General features: G+C 48.2%; 2 protein-coding genes across 3 annotated transcripts; one reads left to right on the forward strand and one right to left on the reverse strand.

The window, feature by feature from the left end:
• Positions 1-256: 256 nt before the first annotated feature.
• On the reverse strand, positions 257-7,992 carry Fndc8 (fibronectin type III domain containing 8). Its single transcript, XM_021177825.2, has 4 exons — positions 7,717-7,992; positions 2,301-2,670; positions 1,382-1,618; positions 257-717 (listed from the first exon to the last, which is right to left on the reverse strand). The coding sequence occupies exons 1-4, from the start codon at positions 7,920-7,922 to the stop codon at positions 565-567; spliced, it is 966 nt and encodes a 321-aa protein (XP_021033484.1). The 5' UTR covers positions 7,923-7,992; the 3' UTR covers positions 257-564.
• Positions 7,993-9,427: 1,435 nt separating this feature from the next.
• Positions 9,428-22,915, forward strand: Rad51d (RAD51 paralog D). Of its 2 annotated transcripts, none has more exons than XM_085829752.1 (10): positions 9,428-9,716; positions 9,940-10,070; positions 10,236-10,354; positions 16,739-16,820; positions 17,077-17,211; positions 17,721-17,816; positions 18,822-18,912; positions 19,012-19,082; positions 21,441-21,608; positions 21,773-22,915. In XM_085829752.1, the coding sequence occupies exons 1-10, from the start codon at positions 9,635-9,637 to the stop codon at positions 21,854-21,856; spliced, it is 1,059 nt and encodes a 352-aa protein (XP_085685878.1). In that variant the 5' UTR covers positions 9,428-9,634; the 3' UTR covers positions 21,857-22,915. The 2 variants fall into 2 exon arrangements, with proteins under 2 accessions (XP_085685878.1, XP_021033215.1); XM_021177556.2 differs by having other exon boundaries at positions 10,009-10,070.
• Positions 22,916-24,012: the final 1,097 nt, after the last annotated feature.

The following is a 24,012-nucleotide window of genomic DNA, read 5'->3' on the forward strand; positions in this document are numbered from 1 at the left end:
CTTATGTTAGGATGAGCTAGTTACCTGAGCCCCAGGAGACAATGACCCTGTACTTCATAAGGGAAGGACTCATAAGCTAGGGTACAGCCAGAACATTCCCCTAAAGCTGGGCATCTAGTCTTGAGTGTCAGCCTGTCACCCAGCCAGCCTTATTCTCATTCTACCTGCTGGACTCCTCATTCTGACGAGGCCTGTGCTCTGGCCCAGCTGAGGCTTGTGGCAACAGGAAGTAGAGTTTCAGGGTGCTGTTTGGGCCTTCAGTTCTTTAATGGGGAACCTGGAACCAGCCCAGGTCAGGGAGGAAGGAGGGTGCCTAGCAGCTGTTGGGCAGTGACTGAGCCTGGGCCAGCTCAAGATGTCACTAAGTGAATGGGATTCCTGTCTATCCATGGCCCCGCCCCAGGGTTGTGGTTCCGATACATCTGCCCCAGGCCCTAGGCTGGTGGATAACTAGTGGTTCTTTGACTTGGTGCTTGGTAGTACAGTACATCTCACGGTTCTGGTTCCCGAGGACCCAGAGCCAAGGCAGACAGTGGGCAAGGGATAGCCTCAACCCACACCCCCTTAATATGGATATAGGTATTCCAGATCCTCCAGCCTTCGCATCTCCTCCATTGTCATGGAGACAGTCCTCCGATGAGGTTGTTTGCGTTGCACGGTGACCTGGATGGGATTGGTCTCAGGAAAGCTGTTGAAGTCAGTAGACACGGTTGCAAACTGAAATAAAACAAACATGTTCAGGATGCCTTCCCGGGCTAGCCTTGGCTCTCTCATCTCTCATCTCCATCTCTCATCTCTCTTGCTACTAAGTGAGATCTTAGCTTCATGCCAGTCACTGTGGGGTTCTCTCTACACTAACCCTTTGACAACTACAATCTGTTCCCTATGGACTCTGACATTTTACTGGAATTAAGGAATATAAGAACTCATGGCTTTGGGAAATGAACATGATATAATGATCAGTTTGCTTTTATTTATTTATTTTTTTCCTTTGAGACGGGGTTTCTGTGTAGCCCTGGCTGTCCTGGAACTCACTTTGTAGACCAGACTGGCCTCAAACTTAGAAATCTGCCTGCCTCTGCCGCCCAAGTGCTGGGATTAAAGGTGTGTGCTACCACGCCTGGCTCCAGTTTGCATTTCTAATGCCCCCCCCCCCAACAGTTTAACCCATACACCTTTCAGGGAACAGCAGTCTGGAACTAATGTGTGTTGGCCCAGGCATAAAGCAAGCCAGCAAGGACTTGAGGCGTGGGGGAATTCCTGCCAGTCACCACCCCTTGTACTTTCTCACCGTGATCTGGGCCAATGGATCTGACCTTCAGCTCGCTCTCTCTATGTCTTCCCTCCTTAGACCTGTGCCTTTCTGCTCCCTGAGACTCACCTTATAGGGCTTGCACCACTTCCCTACCCCTGCTGTGTTGGCGGCCCGGACGGTAAGGCAGTAACTCGTGTTTGACTTCAGCTCCATCAGCTTGACAGTGGTACCCAGGATCTTGTTGAAGATCCAGGGGCGGTTCTTGATCTTGGGCATGTCCTTGTCAGCTGGTTTGGTTGCTTCCTGCAGCAGCACCTGGTAGAAACTGACCTGCTGCTTGCCTGCAGCGTAAGTCCAGGAAATCTAAGCAAAAAGAGAACCCAGGCTTCCTCAGGTCTGGCCTAGCCCACGGTATAGGTGAGGGTATGGGTGGGAGGCATCACAATGCCCCCCCCCCATTCCATTTCCTACTGTAGCTTGCTCAAGTCTAGAGGGAAGTGTACCCATGTGCAGCACGGGGACAGAGGACTGAGCTGAAAACTACCTGTGGGAAGCATCTTTTCCAACTACAGAGAGATCATTACACAGACTAGAAATCTGACTCAGCACCTCCAGTAGTTACAACGGCATTTCCATTACCTGGGACTATGTACGTAATGCATATTGTCAGGCCTGCCTCAAACCCTCTAGGGATGGAGTCTATGTATTACCAAGGTGGCCTGTAGGAACATTCCTGCCAGAAGCCCTTGGGACACACTGAGGCTCTTCACTTCTACACTTCCCAGTTCCAGCCTAACATCAGCTGGAAGTAACCTTTCTCTCTGAATTCCTGACAAACGTGATTCGACTCTCTTCTGGATTGAACAGGGAAGCAATGAAGCCCATTTCATCTTGCACTGAGGCTCCAAAGATGCACACCCTCCTGCCGCCCTTCCTAAACCATGAACTAGAGGTCAGAACGCAGGGGGTTATGCCTTCACACTCCCCACAGAGCTTACTTAGTTCAGTGTCTACACCGTAAGCCTTTGCCCAGAGAAAAACATACCACAGCTGTGGAATCGCCAACAGTGTGTTCACAAATGAACGGAGCCTCCGGCACATCCAGGACCACAGAAGACTCGGAACGTGTTGAGGAGGTGTCTGTGTCCAGGGCAGGGTTGTCAAGGTCCAATAGGCCCCTGGTAGCTATTTGGGACTTAGATGAACGGGGGCAGATGGCCAGATTATCCTTTTCTGTGTTCTTGACCACTGATGCTAAACTGAGTTTGTTCAGCTCCCCCTCCAGGATGCCGGCAAAGAAGCTGCTATTGGGCTGGGTCACAGCCATCTTGATGGGGTTCATCAGAGTGGACGGAATCGGGGACATACTCGTGTCATCCGAGCTGTACTCAGAATCTTCCGCTGGCATCTGCATCCTGGGGTGGGAAGGATATGGACGTCAGATGGGGAGGATTGTCAGATGTCACATGGGGCTGCCCCAACGCATCCAGCCTGAGGAACCCCAGAACACATGCTCTGGGGGATCAGTTTATCTGTATCACCAACTGTGAGATAGCCTGAGACAAGCTCAGCAGCAGCAGGGCCTGACATTCACCCAGTGCTCACTAAGACTGCTCATTCTTGACCCCTGGTCCCCAGTAGGGATGGAGGAGCTGATTTTTTAAATATGATCTTCAGTGTTGCAAGCACAAATTTTGAAACTGCTAAAATTGAGTCTTCCCACCAAAATGGGGTGCAAGTGTCCCAGCCAACTGACCAGACTGAAGGGAAATGTCTGCAAGTACCTAATAAGAAGGCAATAAATTAAGCTAATTTCTTTGCTAATGCTTCTTTCCTATTACTTCACGTTTAATGTAATTTTATTTACTTACATTTTAATGACATCTAACACTATTAATTATGAAGCATGTGAAATTAATAGTCTGTACTATGTGATATACGGGAGGAATTCTCTTGTTCCACTGGGTATGGTGGCACAAGCACACTTGTAATTCTAGCACCCCAAAGGCTAAGGCAGGAGGATCAAATGTCCCAAGCCAGTCTGGGCTATATAACGAGACCCTTGACTCAAAAAAAAAAAAAAAAAAAAGAGTAAAAAGCAAAGCAAAACGAACAAAAACTCTTGTTCCCGTGTGGTGCTTTGGGTGATAATCTCCCATCAGCTCCTAGGTTTGAAGGCTTGGTCCCCAGTTAGTGAAACTGTTTGGGAAGGATTAGGAGGTGTGGCCTTGTTGAAGGAGGTGTGGTTTTGTTGGAGGAGATGTGTGACTATGGGTGAGGTTTGAGGTTTCAAAAGCTAGCACTCTCCTCCCACAACCCTACTCCATCACCGGTCTGTGGGATCAGATGTAAGAGCTCAGATATTTCTCTGGCGGCACCACACCTGCCTGCTGGCCAGCCTGCTTCCTGCCATGATGATAACGGACTGGCCCTCCAACACTGTAAGCAAGCTCACAATTAAGTGCTTCCTCCTTCTGTCCGCTGCCTTAGCCATGGTGCCTCTTCACGGCAATAGAACAGTGACTAAAACATCACCCATTTCTACGTTTTGTTTTGTTTTAATTAGGGGGTATTTTAGACACACCAAAAGTAACATGTTACATGTTCAAAAATTATGATATATTGGCCTTACTAACACCCCCTGGACACCTCTCCTCTCAAAGTACATATGAAATGCCAAATATTTTAAATACAGACTACCTGATCTAGGTTTGAACTAAGATAAACTAACAGGCTGGTACCTAGCATTAGTCTCCAAGTTGCCCCACCACCACCAAAACCCAAGCCTAGTTCCTGTCTGGTTTTTGGGGGATCACTAACATTTCCTTGGCACAACACATATCCTGTAGCTGACGAAACCAGTAGAGTAAGGGTTTTTTTTCTTTTTTTATTCACTATGTGTCGTCTTAGGCTTGCTGCATATATGTTAACCTGAGGCAAGACCTATTACTTTGCATGTTTTGCATGTCTCTAGACTCTATAGGAATAAAAGATATCATTCAGCAATACCTATCCCAAACCTGGCTTTTGCTCCGTGTCGTGCTTTGATTTGTCTGTACTCACACTCGCAGCAGAGGCTTCGGCTGTTTTGTCTGTTTCATGTTTTTTTTGTTGCTTTTTAAATTTATGTGCATTGGCACTCTATGTATGTATGTGTGTACCACATGCATACGGAGACCAGCAGAGGACATTGAATCCACTGGAACTACAGTTCCAGATAGTTCTGATATCGTGTGGATACTGGGAAGCCAACCCTGGTCCTCTGGAAGATCAGCCGCACTTAAGTCTGAGCCATCTCTCCAGTCCCTGCATGGAAATGTGTATTGTTGTCATCCTTTGCTGTTACGAAGGAAATATATGACCCTGCATTGTCTTGGTGATGAAGTGTACCAATCAAAACAACAACAACAACAACAAAATAGCTTTCGACTCCTTAAAACCAAGTTTGATTGATGCATACCTATAACTAAAACTAAACATCAAAGACCTATCAATTCTTGCCTGTGATGTGCTCTGCGGCTTCTGAATCTGTGTCTAGATATTATTTTCATTTTGGTTTCTACCAGCTAAGATTTCCTGGCGTGTAAACAGGTCCCACTCTACCTTTCTACCTTAGTCTACTCCAGCTTACAACTTCCCATTTGCTTGATGGGCCATATGCCCTCCCTCAGCTCTAACCCACAAACTCCTGAGACAGCTGGATGAGTCTAGAACACTCACCCCTCAGCCCACACTGGACATTTAAAGCAGATGTTCTTTAAGTCCAGTATGTGTAGGCTGAAGTGTCAGGATGCTGACATCATTTTTTCAGACTGTCCTAAGAATGTCCATTTCAGAGTCCCCTACTAGAGCTGGGCAGTGGTGGCACATACCCCAACACTCAGGAGGCAAAGGCAGGCAGATCTCTGAGTTAGAGACCAGCCTGGTCTACAGAGTAAGTTCCAGGACGGCCAGGGCTACCCAGAGAATTCTTGTCTCAAAAGCCAACCAACCAGCCGGGCGTGGTGGCGCACGCCTTTAATCCCAGCACTCGGGAGGCAGAGGCAGGCGGATTTCTGAGTTCGAGGCCAGCCTGGTCTACAAAGTGAGCTCCAGGACAGCCAGAGCTATAAAGAGAAACCCTGTCTCGAAAAACCAAAAAAAAAAAAAAAAAAAAGCCAACCAACCAACAACAACAGGAACAACAAAACAGACTCCCCTACTAGCAAAGCTAGCGCTAAAGTAGGCACAGAAATCCACTGGACCCTGGACTGCTTGTGGAACATGTCTCCTGATTTCCACAGCAGCCCTGCTAGATGGGTGTTAGCCACTGAAGTTGGCTAAGGCCGTTTATCTAAGATGTAGAACTTGGACTTGAACTCAGGACTCCTTGCCTGAGGTTCACCCCTCCCCCATCTCCTCCTCCACCCCTTAGTAAATCATGAAGTTTCCTACAAACAATGGTTATCTTAGTCAGGTCACAACAGCTAATGATGACCTAGAATGAACACCTTCCTCTCTAACCAGCACACAGTCTGTGGATCCCAGTAAAAATTAAGTATGAAACTTTTTTGTTTGGTTGGTTGGTTTTGTTGTTGTTGTTGTTTTGTTTTTTCAAGACAGGGTTTCTCTTTGTAGTCCTGGTTGTCCTGGAACTCACTCTGTAGACCAGGCTGGCCTCGAACTCAGAAATCCACCTGCCTCTGCCTCCCAAGTGCTGGGATTAAAGGCGTGCACCATCACTGCCTGGCATATGAAACCTTTTTTTTTTTTTTTTAAAGATTTATTTATTTATTATATGTAAGTACACTGGAGCTGTCTTCAGACACTCCAGAAGAGGGAGTCAGATCTCGTTACGGATGGTTGTGAGCCACCATGTGGTTGCTGGGATTTGAACTCCTGACCTTTGGAAGAGCAGTATGGTGCTCTTACCCACTAAGCCATCTCACCAGCCCCATGAAACCTTTTTAAAAAGAAATTATAAACTGGGGCTGAAGAGCTGGCTCAGCACTTAAGAATATCAGTTCTGTTCCAGAGACATGGGTTCAATTCCCACACCCATATCGCAGCTCACACCTGTCTGTAACTCCAGCTCTGGAGGACCCAACACCGTCACACAGATATTCGTGCAGACAAAACGCCAATGCATATGAAAGAAAAATAAATTTAAAAAATGAATTACAGGATCTGGAGAAATGGCTCAGCAGTTCAGAGCACTGACTGCTCTTCCAAAGGTCCTGAGTTCAATTCCCAGCAACCACATGGTGCCTCACAACCATCTGGAACAGGATCTGATGTCCTCTTCTGGAGTGTCTGAAGAAAGTGACAGTGTACTCACATACATAAAATAATTTTCTTTTTTGAGACAGGATTTCTCTGTGTAGCCCTGGCTGTCCTGGAACTCACTCTATAGACCAGGCTGGCCTTGAACTCAGAAATCTGCCTGCCTCTGCCTCCCAAGTGCTGGGACTAAAGGAATGTGCCACCACTGCCCAGAAAAAAAAATTAAAAAGCAATTATAAAAGATTTCTCGGGGTGGTGGTGGTGCACACCTTTAATCCCAGTACTTGGGAGGCAGAGGCAAGCAGGTTTCTGTGTTCAAGACCAGTCTGGTCTACAGAGTGAGTTCCAGGACCGCCAGGGCTATACAGAGAAACCCTGTCTCGAAACAAACAAACAAACAAACAAACAAACAAACAACAACAAAAGATTTCATGTCTGGGGCTGGAGAGATGACTTAGCGGTTAAGAGCACACACTGGCTGTTCTTGTAGAAGACAGAGTTCAATTCCCAGCATCCACATAGTAGCTAAAGACAGTGATAACAGAACATTACACTAAGCCCAGGGCCCACTCATGGGTCACTTCAATGAGATTGTACTATTTCCTCAGCAGTCACCCTGCACACCATTTCCCTGGAGATCTTCCTCTAAGAAGTCTCTCTTTTTTGCACCGTATCCCAAGCTAACCCAAGCCCTTGGTTTCTCAAGCTGCCCTGTGACGGCATTTACCAGGCTGTACTGTATCTCCCTCTTTATTGCCTGATGCCCCCCACCTCTGACACCACTGGCACCAGGCGTGACATTTTTTTGGAGGTAGGGACCATGTTTCCCACCTCTGCATCCCCCAACTTGATGCTGGGTCATATTTCTCACCGGGAAGCAAAGATATGAAGCAGAGAAAATTCAGACTGACTTAGCAGGCCAGTGAACCTCAGCTGGAAGGCAGGCAGGGCATTAAAATGAGAGAAATGAGGGAGAGAAGACAGGGGTAGCATAGAGTGGCAAGCAGAATAGGAAACACCCCCTGGCTAGTCCAGGAAGGTCTGCTAGAATGGGGGAACCCACATGCTCTCAAAACTGATGTGGGGCTCAGGGCGGGTGCATGGGGAACCTCCTGATATGTTCTTCCTTGAGGGACCCGCCACAGTGGGTTGCAAAGCTTCTCCAGCCTTAGAAATGAGGACCCCAAATGGTGTCTTACATGACATCGGTGTTTTCTTCCTCTGAGAAGCTGGCCAAGCTGCGTCTTGACGGGAGCAGGAGGCCTTTGGTAGCCATGGACCGGTTAATAAACTTAGGGTTTGGACAGGGCTTCGGCAGTTGGTCAATCACATTGATAACATTGAGGGCCTCCTTCTTCGGTACAGCCTCCTCTCCACCCCCCACTTTACAGAATACCGTCGCCATCTGGTGTGGGTGGGGCGCAGGGTTGCCACCACCCTCCAGGACAATCAGCTGGCAGGAAGCAGAGAAAAACTGAGGCAAAGGTCTCACCCTTCGTTTGGGTGAGAGGGTTTGCAGTGCTCTGACTTCACAATCATCACAGAGTGTAACAATCGGGGGCCGGCCTCCCCTCGATAGGAGGTTTGCTGGGCAGCTGGACAGACCAAACGCCTGGGTTAGGGGTGGGCTTGAGTCAAGAAACAAACTTGATGGCCCCTTCCAGCACACATGACCCTCTCTAGGTCACGTTTGTGGTCACAGCTACTCGGTTCTCTTCTGAGGACTTCAAAAGGCTTCATGCTTGTGCCTCTTTAGAGCTGTCCAGGAAGGGGTGGCAGGCTAGTGGCACAGAGAACACCACTCGGCCTGAGCCAACACAGACTTCGAAGAGAAGGCCTTTGCCTACTGATACTTCTAAGGCTCTCTATCCTGGGATCTAAGCAGCAAACCCCACCATAGCCAGTAACACAGGCACAGTGAAACCTTACCGCGGGTTATAGCTGACAGAAGTAGCTGGTTTCAGGGCCAGGATTCCAAACACCTTGAAAGATTGAGAGACAATGGTGAACATGAGGAGATATTTCTAAAAATGAGCCCTGCAGCTGGATATGGACTTGAGATTCGGTTCCGTGCTTCCTATCTGTGTAAATCAAAGAATAACAATCTTACTGAGCCCAAATTCCTTCAACTACAAAATACAGGCAGAAATAGAACCTCACTCGTGGGTTTGTGAAACTGCTTTATTTCTTCCACTAGATGTGGTTAAAAAAAATCAAAATAGTATTTTATATACTCCAGCATTTCTCTACTTCCATTAAAACCTTTGGAAAATGTTGGGCTAGAGAAATGGCTAAGTGGTTAAGAGCACTGACTGCTCTCCCAGAAGACCAGCACCCACATGGTGGCTCATAACCATCTGTAACTCCAGTCCGAGGGAATCTGACCCTCCCTCTGGCTGCCTTGGGTACCAGGCATGCCAGGATTGCATAAACACCCATGCAGGCAAAACATCTATATATGTAAGATAAAACTTGATAAATTTGGAAAATATAGGGACACAGGTACTCTCTGTGAACTTCGCTGGATCTCAGCTTGATCATACAATCTGTAATGATCTGAATTGATCCACTTTCATTGTCTTCCTAACATGAATGCTACTAGAAGTCAGGGATACTTCACTCTGTAAATATTGAGCTAGGTAGAGTGAGAGTGTCCCCTAGCTTTGCAAATAGAGGCTGGTATACACAAGAGACTTGTTGGAAGACTCGTTGGACACACAAGATGTGTGTGTGTGTGCGTGTGCGTGTGTGCTTGTGTCTCTGTGCATGTATGTAAGCTCTAGGTGTGCTTGCAGGTGGCTGGCGCGAGTCGCAAGGCCGCTGTGTTTGCCCTCATGGTCAGCAGATGGCGCTGCAGGCCTGGCCTACAAAAGACGCTCCAGCCGCGGAACCCGGAAGCGTCGGCCGGAGGGGGCGGGCCCAGGGCGCCTGGAGTCTTGCGAGTTGGGAAGGGTTAGTGCCCCTCACCCCGACTTGAATCCTCTTCCCGCCCCTTCGTCCCGCGCTGGCACACCAGGACCTTTTCCCTAAGTAGAACTGAGGAATGCCCAGAGTGGGGGACCCGGCGAGCGCCCACGTGACAGAGAGCCCCCAGGACGTCCTGGGTTTGCAGGGACTATGGGCATGCTCAGGGCAGGGCTGTGCCCGGGCCTCACCGAGGAGACCGTCCAGCTTCTCAGAGGCCGAAAGATAAAAACAGGTGACCTCATGGGCACTACCCCGGGGTCGGCGCCGTGGTCGTGGTACACATACGGGGCCTTTTGGATGGTCGCACTCTTCCTCTGACTTTCTGGGGAAGCTGGGTTCGCAGGAGCCGAGGCAGAGGATTTTACTGAGTGCTGGGCCCTTTGCGGGGTCCTGCATCAGGGCCTGCGTGCTCGAGATAGGTAGGAGAATAAGACCTTAATCCCGTTTCACAACAGAGCAAAAGGCAAACGTGGCAAGGCTAAGCCATTCCTGCTGCCAATCACCTGCACCTGCTCTCTTTCCAGTGGCAGACCTGGCAGCTGCTGACTTGGAGGAAGTAGCCCAGAAGTGTGGCCTGTCCTACAAGGTGAGCTCGCGATCTGCAAGCTCCATTCCAACCCGTCTTTCAGCTGCGCCCCCACGCTGCAGGATCAGAGTTCCTTGGGATAGATGAAGGGGGGGCGCTAGACTTGGAGTGCTCTGCGAGGGCAGTCTGGCGGGCCTGGAGCCTGAGTGTCCGCCCTATTGGCAGGCCCTGGTTGCCCTGAGGAGGGTGTTGCTGGCGCAGTTCTCGGCTTTCCCCTTAAATGGCGCAGATCTCTACGAGGAACTGAAGACTTCCACGGCCATCCTGTCCACCGGCATCGGAAGGTTTGTATGCAAACCTGGACAAGGTGGAAAGCAGAGACTGAGGCTTCAGAGGAAGGGGCTGGTGAGGGCAGTCCAGAGCGGTAGAGGAACTGCAGGCATGTGGACTCCAGAGTGTTTTTCCCTAGAGTAAAAGTATAGGGTTTATTAGCCTCAACACTATTGATGGGGGCGGGGGGGGGGGGTCGTTATTTCCTGGGATAGAGATATCCTGTGCGTTGAGAGACGTTTAGCAGCATCCCTGGTCCTTCTCTACCCCCAGATGCCCCCAGTTTTAACAGTATCTTCAACAAGCTAACGTTTCCCAGTGAAGAGCCACTGTCCTATAACATAAGATGTCGTTAATACCCCCATTATTTAGTAGAGTCCACAATACTTCAAAATAAAGCAAGTAGCAAGTGAGACCCGGGGAAGGATTGGGGTCCTGGGAGTCTGCACTTTTGCGCTGACATAGGCCAGTGGTTTTCAACCTTCCTAGTGCTGTGGCCCTGTAATACAGTCCCTCCTGTTGTAATGACCCCCCAACCATACAATTATTGCTTTGCTACTTCATAACTGTAATTTTGCTACTGTTGTAAATCATAGTGTAAATCTCTAAAAACAATATAGTCGGATCTGCCACCCCTGTTGAAAGGGTTGTGCAATCGTCAAAGGGGTTGTGACCCCACTGGTTGAGAACTGCTGCCCTAGGTTATGGATGTTAGAAGTTATTGACCTCCCTTGTGGTTAGCCTAAGAAAGGGGCCAGCAGAGGTGAGCCCAGGGTTATCTAATCCAGAACCTGTTGTCTTTGCCATCTGAGGCAGTAGAGGGGAACGGGCATACTCCAAAAAGAGCAGTTACATTGTGCCCTGTTGTTCGGGTTGGGAAAGAATTGGAAGACAACTAGCATTTTCTGGCCAAGCGAGTCTGACCTCTCTCCCGGCCTATTTGTGCGGAGTTTGATGAATAACACGGCCATCACAGAGGTCTTTGGATTGGTCTGGCCCTTGCTGTTTCCATAACACATTCTCTTGGCAAGGTCCACACAGTCTGGTGCTTGCTCTCGCTGGTTGGGGGTCTGTGTTTGTAATCCATCAAACATTGGCTGAGTGCCTACTGGGTGCCAGACACATGCAGATGCTCTCTGGAGGAGTGGGGCTCAGGATTTTAACTTAATTCCAGCTGACTGTTCCGAGGTATACTTGGAGGTGAGAGGCCACTGTGAAAGCATTTGTAGGCTATGGGGCATAGCTGTGCAGGGCAGACAGGCCAGCCAGCCAGGAGAGGCCAAACAGGGATCTTGTGCTGCTGGTTTGGGTTGTGTAAGTCTGATCCAGGGTTTGTGACCATGGAAGACATGTTGAAGGAGAGATGTGAGAAGAGAGACTTATTGTGAGATCAGGTGTAAATTTGAAGAGTCAAAGGTGGTGGTTTGCTGGGCTGGAGAGTTGGCCTAGTGGTTAAGAGCACTGACTGCCCTTCCAGAGGTCCTGAGTTCAATTCCCAGCAACCACATGGTGGCTCACAACCATCTGTAATGGAATCTGATGCCCTCTTCTGGTGTGCCTGAAGACAACAACAGTGTACTCATATACCTGTGTAAAAATCTTAAGGAAAAAAAGATGGTTTTAGATTTCCCTCCAGTGTGCTATGCCGACCTAGTGGATGTAACTTTGAAACCGTGAAGGTAAGGCTATAGGCAAAGATAGTGAAACTTGTGATTAGCATGCATTAAACCTGTTAAACAGGGTCCTTTGCTGTGGGCCGCCTTGGCGTGCTGAGATGCAGCGTAAATCTTTGCAGGGCAGACACCGCTGTAGATGGAGGGATCGGTTATGCCTTGCAAGCCAGAGCTTTTGTCGGTTATCTCTGTTGGAAGAAGGTTTTCAGGAAACACGAGGCAAGGTGTCTGTATGAGTGACTGAATACAGAATAACTGATGGGAAGTTCCATGGGAAAGGTGGGGAGAAATCCCAGAAACCTCTGCCTTCTAGGCAGTCCTGGTTGGAGTCCTTCTCCATATTGATATGCTCAGAGGTAACGGGATGTCCTGGGATTTCCGGCTGTGGTAGGGAGCCCTGCTCCAGAAGCAGGAGGAGGAGTCAGGGATGGAAATGCAAATGAAAGTTGTTTGGGAGGCAGATTTGGAATACCTTATGGAGGTGGGGCCTTTTTTCTTTTCCTTTTTTTTCTTTCTTTCTTTCTTTTCTTTCTTTCTTTCTTTTTTTTTTTTTTTAAGCTGGGCATGATGGAGCATGCCTTTATTCCCAGCACTCCGGAGGCAGAGGCAGGTAGATCTCTGTGAGTTCAAGGCCTAACTAGGAACCAAACTGAAGTCTTCAAGAGTAGAAAATAAAGCCGGGCGTGGTGGCACACGCCTTTAATCCCAGCACTCGGGAGGTGTTGCGTCCAACTCGACCAGCAAGGAAAACGCAACCACCGGTTCTTCTTAAAGCAGCTTACTCAGGCAGCTTCTCTTCAAATCCCCCTGCCTCTCTGGTTACAAGTGTTTTTTTCCCCTCCAGCCACAACCAAGCCCCCACCAATCACCACAGGTCACATCACCTCACCAGGCAGGCTTGCTCAGCCAATTAGGGATTAGGGGCGTGCCATCCACCAAATATGGGCTTGTTTACTACCTGGAATAGATTTCCATCGGGCTGGCCAGGGAGTCCAGAATGGCTCCCCACAGGGAGGCAGAGGCAGGCAGATTTCTGAGTTCGAGGCCAGCATGGTCTACAAAGTGAGTTCCAGGACAGCCAGGGCTATACAGAGAAATACTGTCTTGAAAAAAACCAAGTTTAAAAAAAAAAAAAAAAGAGTAGAAAGTAGCCTTAGCTACTTTCTCCAGCCCCCCCCCCTCCCCCCGTCCGAGTGGGTTCTCTTGTTTGTTTGTTTTTTTTTTTTTTTTTTTTTTTTTTTTTTTTTTTTTTAAAGATTTATTTATTTATTATATGTAAGTACACTGTAGCTGTCTTCAGACACTCCAGGAGAGGGCGCCAGATCTCGTTACGGATGGTTGTGAGCCACCATGTGGTTGCTGGGATTTGAACTCTGGACCTTCGGAAGAGCAGTCGGGTGCTCTTACCCACTGAGCCATCTCACCAGCCCCTTGTTTTTGTTTTTTAAAGGCAGGGTATCTCTCTAGTCCTGGCTGTCCTGGAACTCACTTTGTAGACCAAGCTGGCCTCAAACTTGAGATCCAAACTTGCTTCTGCCTCCTGAGTGCTGGGATTAAAGGCGTGTGCCACCATAACCTATCATGTGATGGGGTCTTAACTGGAGTCAAAACCAGTGATTCATTTTTCCTATGACCATCTGCTAAGTGTAAAAAAAGAAATACTCACTCTTGGGTCCTGCTGATAGAACTTTTTTTTTTTTTTAATTTTATTTATTATGTATACAGTGTTCTGCCTGCATGTATGCCTGCAAGCCAGAAGAGGGCACCAGATCTCATTATAGATGACTGTGAGCTACCATGTGGTTGCTGGGAACGAACTCAGGACCTTTGGAAGGGCAGCCAGTACTCTTAACTCCTGAGCCATCTCTCCAGCCCCTGATAGAACTTTTATTTAATCAATCAAGGGCAGTGTTTCTCAAATTTGTCTGCAGACTGGAATCACCAAGGAAGGAATACAAACAGCCTCTTGATATTTTTTTGATGCTCGTGGTGACTCCAGACAATTGCTGATAGAGGGTACTTTTTAAAAACGCCCCTGGAAGCTGGGTGCATGGAGTGTGTGCCTAGTTCCAGTTGCTAAGACAGGAAGATCATCTGATGCCAGGAGTTCAAGGTTAGCTTGAGTTAAGACCCCATGTCACAAAAAAGAAAAGAGAGGGAAACAAAACAAAACAAAAACCCAAACCCAGAAAGACCTAGTACTGTGCAGGCAGAATTGATTCTCCAACTTGAGCATGCACCCAAATCACCCAGACCTCGCTCTTTCCCTGTCTCTCTCTCTCTCTCTCTCTCTCTCTCTCTCTCTCTCTCTCTCTGTCTTTCTCTCATTTGTGTGCATGTGTATTGGTTTGTGTGCCTGTACACATGGATGCCAGAAGACAACAGATGTTATACCTTAGGGACCATCCACTTTGTTTATTTTATATTTTGCATTTTCTTTTTTTTTTTTTTTTTGGTTTTTTTGAGACAGGGTTTCTCTGTATAGCCCTGGCTGTCCTGGAGCTCACTTTGTAGACCAGGCTGGCCTCGAACTCAGAAATCCGCCTGCCTCTGCCTCCCGAGTGCTGGGACTAAAGGCGTGCATCACCACGCCCGGTTATATTTTGCATTTTCATGTGTATGAGTATTTTGGCTGTAGGTATATCTGAGTACCACATTCATTCATAGTGTCCTTGAAAGTCAGAAGAGGGTGTCTCTCTCACACACACACACACACACACACCCAATAACTGGAGTTACAGATGGTTATAAACTGCAATATGGGTGCTGAGAATTGAACTCTGGTCCTCTGTAAGAACAGCCAATGCTCTTAGTCCCTGAACCATCCCTGTAGTCTCCACACATTGTTTTTGATGCAGGGCCTGGGACTAGTTAACCAGCTTCAGTTAGCTGGCCAGTGAGCCTCAGGGAATCCCCTGCCTCAGCCTTCCCACCACTGGAATTAGAAATGCATACCATCACCTCTAACCCCAGCACTGGGAAGGCAGAGGCAGGCGGACCTCTGAGTGTGAGGCCAGCCTGGTCTACACAGTGAGTTCCAAGACAGCCGAAACTGGCTTTTTTTTTTTTTTTTCCCTCTCTTTTAAAATTTGCTTTAGTTTAATTAGCATGTATCTGCATCAGCATGTGAATGTGTGCACATGTATTCAAGGGCCTGGAAAGACTAGAGGTAGCAGATGCCCTGGGTAGCTGTGAGCCAACTGCTCAGCCACTCTCCAGCCCCTCACACTCAGCTTTTTATGTAGGTTCTGGGGAGTCAAGCTAAGGTCCCCATGCTTGCAAGACAAGCACTGTTATTGACTGAGCCATGGTGTCAGCCCCCACCTGAATGGAGTTCTTAAACTTCCGAGGCAAGATCTAACTCTGGAATCTCTGATGCAGTTGGCCTCGGCCCCACCCTGGGAGAACAGGCCGAGAGGAGCTGCTATGATGGAATGTCTCCAGGAGAATGGGATTCAGGAGAGGCTGAGGTTAGAGACCTACTAAGTAGATGCTTATTAAACCCACACAGAATGTATGGCATTCCAAGAAGCCACAGGGTGGTGCAAGAACCAAAGCAGGTCAATTAGCAGTAATGTGTGGTTCCTGAGTTAAAATAGGTGGAGTAGTGACTAGTTGCTGCTTACCCTGTGCTGATTGTTGTTGTTGGTCATCAGGACTGTCTTTAGAGGCCTGCAGTCTGTGATTGGTAATGCGGAGTTAGGGAGGGCGGGGCATGGTGAGGCATTGGTCCAGACTGCAGCTTAGACACTTTAGCTCCTGTACTGGGCAGAATGTTGAGGGTAGTGACCTATTTCACTGTGGTTTAGGGGTAGAACTGGGTTTAGGAAGTGGCCATGTTTGAGGTTCATCTCAAAGCTCCCACACTAGAATTTTGACAGTCAGACCACTGTCCCTTTTGTTCAGTAACATTTACTGTGTGCCTTCAGGGGCTTTTCGGCTTTGTGCTAATACTGGAGATATAACAGGGGTAAAGGCCTCAGAGCATTTCTACCAGATGAGGGAGGCAGACAAAAACAAGCAAATAAAAAATAATTACAAACTCCCAGAACTAATAAGCGAGTTTAGCAAGGTCTGGGGATACAAGATCAACACATAAAAATCAATTGCATTTCTCTGAATTCACGATGAACATGTGAAAACTGAAATTAAAAACGCCGTGCCATTTGCTGCTGCGTCTAAGAAAATGAAATACTTGGGTCTAAATCTGACAAAGCCCGTGTAGAATTTGTATGCTGAAAATTAGAAATGCTGATGAAGGAGATCAAAGGTGACCCAGATGAATGCAGAGACGGTCTGTGTTCATGGATTACAAGACTCTACATTAGTGAATGCCAACTTTCCTCAACCTCTTTCTTTCTTTTTTTTTCCTTGATACTAGAGGTTGAACTCTGGGCTGTGCATATGCTAAGCAAACACTCTACCATTACCATTAAACCTTCCCTCCAAAAGGAAAAAAAAACTATATCCATACACACCACACACACACACATGGATGGAGCAGAGGGAGGGAGGCGCTTGGTCAGTATGTATACATATGTATGTATATGGGTTTTTTTGGAGCCAGGGTCTCATTATGTCCCTGTTAACCTCACCTCCCTGATGGTGGGATCAAAGGCATATGTCACTGTGCCTGCGTTACTTCCCAAATTTATCTGCAGATTTAATGCAGTTTCTTTTCTCTTCTCTTTGCCCATCCCCCATTCTCTCCTCTTCTACCATCAGCCTGGACAAACTACTTGATGCTGGCCTCTATACTGGGGAGGTGACTGAAATTGTGGGTGGCCCAGGTAGCGGCAAAACCCAGGTACCCATGGGTCCAACAGTGGGGGAAGGTTGGGGGAGGTGGGTGCACTGTCCTGGATTCCTGGGGGGGAGGGGTACTTGTAGGTGTCCTTGTGGGGTTTCGAGGTCAGAACAGAGCAGATGTGTGCTGAGAATGGGTCGGCCTTGGCAAGTGTATGTTGTTGGAATCTGGGCAGGATGTGTTGGGGAGCTGCCTGGTGGCTCTCCCTCTTCTCCAAAGGTTTAGGTTTACCCAGCACCCCATCTTGTCTCTGAAGGTGTGTCTCTGTGTGGCTGCAAATGTGGCCCATAACCTGCAGCAGAATGTACTATATGTGGATTCCAATGGAGGGATGACAGCGTCCCGCCTCCTCCAGCTACTACAGGCTAGAACCCAAGATGAAGAGAAACAGGTAGGAGGCATGGTGGATGGAGTCCTAGAAAATCCTGATGCTAGGAGACCTCATGGCCCTGTACACTGTAAAGGTTTACACCGTCTGTGGGAACCATCATTGTTGCTTTGAACCTGGAGAATCTTCTGCATTCCTAAAGCTGCTCATGTTAATGTCACCATCGCAGCTTGGCTGCCTCCCACACTGACTCTCCGGGAACTTTAAGGCTTGCTTACCATAAATCAGAGCAAGCAAGCACCTAGCATCTGTGTTTCTAGCCCATTTCTTGCGTGTGGGCAGGCATCACTAGTCAATCATATCGGTCCTTCCTGCTGAATTCTGAATGTCGTCCAGCTCAGCACCCAGGTAGTCACCACTGTGAGATCCAGCCCATTAGGCAAAATCCATTTGCCATTCTGGATGCCAGCACTGTGTCTAAGTGCCTCTTTGTCCTTTCAGCTCTATGATTACTCTTTATGGTTTGCCCGGATCCCCTCTCCAAGTCCCTGCTTCTCTTTCTCGCCCCTCAGGCAAGTGCTCTCCAGAGGATACAGGTGGTGCGTTCATTTGACATCTTCCAGATGCTAGATATGCTACAGGACCTTCGTGGCGCCATAGCCCAGCAGGTGAGCTCGCTCATCTGCCTGCTTCTGCTTTCCCCAGCTGGCCAGGTGTTGCCTGTATGCGGGCAGGTGTCTGACCACGGGCTGTATTCGGAATGCATGTGTAACATCCCCAGCTAGGTTTGCATGAGCACACCCCTAACCCCCAGGTGGAATTCCGTGGTGTTTAATTCCTGCGCTTCCTTGTTGGCAGGCTCACCAGCCCTGGACAACAGTAGGCTCCTTGAGTCCAGGGTTATACTGTCTTCATTTCTGTGTTCCTCACTGAAATCAATTAGAAAAACTTTTGTGCCAGGCGTGGTGTCGAATGCCTCTAATCCCAGCACCTAGGAGGTGAAGGCAGGTGGCTATGTGAGTTCAAGACCAGTCTGGTCTACAGAGTTTCAGGACAGCCAAGGACTACATAGAGAAACCCTGTCTCAAAACCAAACAAACAAACCCCCACACACACAAACATTTTGTGTGTGTTGGGGGTCGGGGCGGGGAGATGGTGTTTACTATGTAGCTCTGGCTGGTTAGGAACATACAAAATCCCCCTGCCCTGTCTCCTGAGTGCTGGGATTAAAGGTATTTGCTTCACCACATCTGGCTAGGAGACTCCTGAAGCAATCTGATTGTCCTCTGTGAGACGGGAGGTTGGCACTAAGTCCAGTGTCCGATTCTCCTGCTCTTCCTCTCAGAACTGGCAAATGGCTGCTATAGCCGCAAACATTTTGTACATATCCACTTAGGTTCCATAGTTAAGCAAGTAAGTGATAGATTTCTCAATATAGCCCTGGCTGTCCTGGAACTCAAAGACATCTGCCCAGCTCTGCCTCCCAAGTGCTGGGATTAAAGGCATGTGCCACTACCACCTAGCCTAAACTTGAGAAGGGGTGTGGGGAGGGAGGAAAGAGCCCAAGACCTACATCTGCTGAGCCATCCCACTGGCCTCCACCTTCTAATAGAGGAGCTTGCCCAGGGCGGGCCCTCGAGGTCATTGGTCCGTGCTTGTCCCCATTCGAACAGGAAGCAACTTCTTCAGGCACCGTGAAGGTTGTGATTGTGGACTCGGTCACTGCAGTGGTCGCCCCACTTCTGGGAGGTCAGCAGAGGGAAGGTGAGGAAAGGAAGAAGAGCCTGGGGACAGGGTGGGGACATCACCTCCCATCCCTGTCCTTTGGCCCTCTGCTGCCCCTCCTCTCTGCTCCTCCCCCAGGCCTGGCCTTGATGATGCAGCTGGCCCGAGAGCTCAAGATCCTGGCCCGGGACCTGGGTGTGGCCGTGGTGGTAATTTCTAGCTCTCTGTTTCTCTCTCTTTTTTTTTTTTTTTTTGGTTTTTCGAGACAGGGTTTCTCTGTGTAGCCCTGGCTGTCCTGGAACTCACTTTGTAGACCAGGCTGGCCTCGAACTCAGAAATCTGCCTGCCTCTGCCTCCCAAGTGCTGGGATTAAAGGCGTGCACCACCATGCCCGGCTCTGTTTCTCTTAAATGTTAGTTTGGAACTTAATAGACCTTAAGAGGACAGAACCTGGGGCTGGTGAGATGGCTCAGTGGGTAAGAGCACCCGACTGCTCTTCCGAAGGTTCAGAGTTCAAGTCCCAGCAACCACATGGTGACTCACAACCATCTGTAACGAGATCTGACACCCTCTTCTGGAGTGTGTGAAGACAGCTACAGTGTACTTACATATAATAATAAATAAATCTTAAAAAAAAAAAAAAGAGGACAGAACCTAGAACCCAGCTTCTACAGGTCAGAAAAGTGTTAGTAGCTTGCCTTTTGTTCTGTATGTGTATATATATGTGTGTGTGTGTGTGTATGTGTGTATGTGTGTGTATATGTATGTATGTGTGTATGTATGTGTTTATGTATGTATTTGACTTTTTGAAACAGTTTTGTGTGTGTGTGTGTGTGTGTGTGTGTGTGTGTGTGGTTTTTTTTTTTTTTTTTTTTTTTACAGCTCTGTGTGTCTTAGAACTTGCTCTGTAGAACAGGCTGTCCTGGAACTCAGACATCTGCCTGCCTCTGACTCACAAGTGCTGGGATTAAAGGCATGCACCACCACCAACTTTGAGAAAAAAAGTTTAAAAAGGAAGTTTGGTGACCTCAACCACTTGTAACTCCAGCTCCAGGAGACCCAATGCCCTCTTCTCATCTCCATAGGCACCTGTACTCATGTACATATACCCAATGCAAACACATGTGTATACATGTAATTAAAACTAATGAAAATCCTTTTGAGACAAGGTTCCTCTGCATAACCCTGACTGTCCTGGAACTCCTTTTTGTAGGCTAGGCTGGCCTTGAACTCACAGAGATCTACCTGTTTCTTCTTCCTGGGTGCTGGAATTAAAGGAGTATAATTATTGAGTCAGGGCTACCTATACTTTAGCGTTTATATTCTTTTTTTTTTTTTTTGGTTTTTCGAGACAGGGTTTCTCTGTATAGCCCTGGCTGTCCTGGAACTCACTTTGTAGACCAGGCTGGCCTCGAACTCAGAAATCTCCCTGGCTCTGCCTCCCGAGTGTAGTGCTGGGATTAAAGGCGTTTTTGGTTTTTCGAGACACGGTTTTTCTGTATAGCCTTGGCTGTCCTGGAACTCACTCTGTAGACCAGGCTGGCCTTGAACTCAGAAATCTGCCTGCTTCTGCCTCCCAAGTGCTGGGATTAAAGGCGTGCGCCACCACTGCCCAGCTAGTGTTTATGTTCTTGACACAGTGTCTTACTAGGCTTTCAGGTTGCCCTTAAACTCCTAGACTGCTCCTGAGGGGCTGGGACTACAGACACTACAGACACACACCCCCCACACCCAAGTACATGTACTTCAAATGTCTAGCTCGCCCAATTTTTAGGAAATAGTATACTAATTTGTGCACCTGCAGGCAGTATAAAAGGACCTGTTGTTATCTTGCTCTTTCAAATGCAGGGTCCTGGGCCTCCATCCACTGACTTCTGGGGTGTTTGTGGGTACTTGGGGCCAGTCTCTGGCAGAGAAAGCGTGGAAGGAGCCATAGTCACTATCCACAGGAGGCTGTGGTTTGAGTGCCTCTGTGGCTGGTCTGCTTAAGACTAGTCCCAGGGGCTGGAGAGATGGCTCAGGAGCTAAGAGCACTGACCGCTCTTCCAAAGGTCCTGAGTTCAATTCCTAGCAACCACATGGTGGCTCACAACCATCTGTAATGGGATCTGATGCCCTCTTCTGGTGTCTCTGAAGACAGCAACAGTGTACTTATAACATAGAAGAATAAATAAATCTTTATTTAAAAAAAAAAAAAAAAAACAAAAAGACTAGTCCCAGATCAGGACTCCTTATCCAAACTTTCCCTCTTCCTCACACACAAACACACTCCAGACCCAAAGGGCTGGCTACACTGTTCTCAGGATGCCAGTGAATGGCACAAGTACAGTACTGGCTCTACTTTAGGAAAGAGTAAACAAAGGTACCCTATATCCTATACTTGATATCAGGTCGAAAGCACTGAGGCTTTGTGGAGAGCTGGGTGCAAGCCAGGAAACCTAAGTTGTGGTTCTAGATTCAGCTATAAGCTCTAGCACGAGGGATAAGTCAGATTTCCTGTATAAAAGGAAGCGGTAGGAACAGATGTCCCTGGTCCTTCCATCGTGGACCTATGTCCATTTCTGCAGGTGACCAACCACTTGACTCGAGATTGGGATGGTAGAAGATTCAAACCTGCCCTTGGACGCTCCTGGAGCTTTGTGCCCAGTACCCGGATTCTCCTGGATGTCACTGAGGGGGCTGGAACACTAGGTAGCAGCCAACGCACAGTATGTCTGACCAAGTCTCCCCGCCAGGTGAGCCAACCCAGGGGATACCAGGGATCTTGGGCCCTGGAGAGAATGGTTTCCATGCCCATGTGTGTCTCACTGAAAGATTCTTTGATGCTGAAACCCTGAAACAAAACCCAACCCCTTAGATTGCTTAATTCTACCTTCCTCTCTCCTATCTCTTCTTCTAGCCAACGGGTCTGCAGGAGATGATAGACATTGGGACATTGGGGACTGAGGAGCAGAGCCCAGAATTACCTGGCAAGCAGACATGACACTGTTGATTGGGAAAGGGACAGCCTCAAGGCCCTCACAGCTTTCCTTCCCGGGCAGCTACTGTCCCCTGCCACATGGGACCTAGCAGTGCAGAGATCTCAGGCTCATCAGAAGACAAGCCTCAGTCCCCTCAGCTTCATTGTGTGACATCTTGTGGAGCCCCTGGCCAGAGGATGCTGCAGTGGGAGAGACCTAGAAGTCCATCAGGGTCTCAAGTTTTCTTCCTTTGTGTCTACCGAATGTTTCCAGTGTGGGTTGAGGTCAACCTAGCTTGAGGCCTCACTGAAGAAACACAGTAGTACCTGCATAAATAGTGTCCTGGTCCTGTGTGTTACCATTGGCTCCAAACCCCTCCCTCACACAGTAATTGGGCCTTTGCTCACCCATCCTCCCCCACCCCCATTTATTTTGGTCTGTTTTCCCATCTGCAAGATGGCACTTTCTCAGTCTGCAAGTTATTCAGTAGAAACAACCTCAGAAATGTCAACCTCTTTATGCATATCCTACTTTTTTAATGTCCTACTCTTAAATATATATAACCAAGGAGGCCCTCTGAGCTCTAGAGCCACCTGATTTCCCCTAAGAAGGTGGGGTTTTTTTAGTTTGTGCAGTGGGACTCCCAGAGAATGAGAGTGCCTCCTTCCCTGCTTGCTGACTGGGTTTCACACACCTGCATACCTCACCCTGATAGGTGAGAACACAGCTCGCTGCTGTCCCAGGGATATAATTTACCAGGGAGGAAGGCTATGACCTGCTCTCAGTGAACCAGACACTTGTTTCATATGCATGGTGACCTGTGGGGTGCTTCCTCAGTCTAGAGTAACCAGAGGTGCTGAACCATAGCCTAACCCATAAACAGACACAGGAGAATTTGCACAGTAAATAGAGCCAGCTGGGAAAATTGATGCCAGCGTAAATAATACATGGCAAATCTAGTCTTTTATACAGAAATTCATTGCTGGTGGCTCTAAGATGCAGTATAATTACACCTCTCGTCCTGCCAGCTGTACCACAGCCTCGTGTCTTAGTGAATAAAATAACCCCCTGTCTGTTACCAACACTGTGGCCATCCATCTGAGAGTCATAACTCTGGCTGAAAGGGGAGGATGGTACTAGGAACAGCAAATAAAAGGCAGAAAGAAATGATCTGGATTGTTTATGGACCACAGTTTTTACAGGAAGGTCATGCTTGGTTAGAGAGCCCGTTGTATAATTGCTTGTGTCCTAGCTGAAGGAAAGAGGGAAACCAGTTACAGGATCTGATATTTAGGGCCAGTGAGATGGCTCAGCCAATGAAGATGCTTGCCACCAAGTCAGACAATCCGAGTTCAATCCCTGGGTCCCACATAATGGGAAGAGAGAAAAGTGACTCTTACAAATGGTCCTCTGGCTTCCATACATCCTGTGGACTATCTGCGCCTCTGATGTGTGATAATAAAAATGTAACAATTAAAAAAAAGAAAAGACATTTACAGGTGATGGGCATAGCAGGGATAGACATAGGCCTGAAGGATGGAGATGAATGACAAAGGGGCAGGGGGTGTTTGCACGAACGACAATGTGGTTAGACTTAAACTCTCACACTGTCTTCCACAGGAGACACCAGTCTCTGGTATCTACACCATGGCTGGTTGGTTGGCAGGTTACTTCCTGCAACCCAAGTAAGGAGCAATATATTAAACCAGGCAAAGCAAATACCCGCCACTCTTGATGCGCTTTGGCCATCGAGACCTTAGCAGATGGTACCAGTTAGTCAAGGGCACTCTCATGGGATGTTTCACAGTTTCTTAGTGCAGCTTTGCAAGGACACTACAAGTTAGGAACTCTGGTGTTCAGGGAGGAGCCTGGTTGCCGGCTCTCCCCTGGGCAAGTGCTTCATACGTGACTGAGAACAGCACTGTATTAGAGACCCATAAGGATCATTTGGCCTGGATTGTCTCCCCCAGCCCCTGCTCTCCACCCCACAAACGTGGGATGACTCGAATCCAGGACCTTGAATGTGCTAAGCATAGCTTCCACCACTGAGATGCACACCCAGCTCCCATCTCATATTGTTAAGAGAAAGAACCAAGCCTTTAAATGTGACAGTTCTGGTGGCAGAACTAAAGGCCCCCTGTGTCTCTTCTTGTTCTTTCTGCATTTGTGAGAGCTTGTG

The sequence above is a fragment of the Mus caroli genome, unplaced genomic scaffold, assembly GCF_978045245.1.
Source record: "Mus caroli unplaced genomic scaffold, Mus_caroli_1 scaffold_13, whole genome shotgun sequence".
Classification (NCBI taxonomy): domain Eukaryota; kingdom Metazoa; phylum Chordata; class Mammalia; order Rodentia; family Muridae; genus Mus; species Mus caroli.

What these genes read in the sequence shown, in the direction of transcription:
- Rad51d (XM_085829752.1), top strand. Translation starts at nt 9,635, where the DNA reads ATGGGCATGCTCAGGGCAGGGCTGTGCCCGGGCCTCACCGAGGAGACC. An exon ending in GTGGCGCCATAGCCCAGCAG is followed by an intron (nt 17,817 to 18,821) that starts GTGAGCTCGCTC and finishes CCATTCGAACAG; the next exon opens with GAAGCAACTTCTTCAGGCAC. An exon ending in ACCTGGGTGTGGCCGTGGTG is followed by an intron (nt 19,083 to 21,440) that starts GTAATTTCTAGC and finishes CCATTTCTGCAG; the next exon opens with GTGACCAACCACTTGACTCG.
- Fndc8 (XM_021177825.2), bottom strand. Translation starts at nt 7,922, where the DNA reads ATGGCGACGGTATTCTGTAAAGTGGGGGGTGGAGAGGAGGCTGTACCG. An exon ending in TTGGCGATTCCACAGCTGTG is followed by an intron (nt 1,619 to 2,300) that starts GTATGTTTTTCT and finishes CTTTTTGCTTAG; the next exon opens with ATTTCCTGGACTTACGCTGC. An exon ending in AGTGGTGCAAGCCCTATAAG is followed by an intron (nt 718 to 1,381) that starts GTGAGTCTCAGG and finishes GTTTTATTTCAG; the next exon opens with TTTGCAACCGTGTCTACTGA.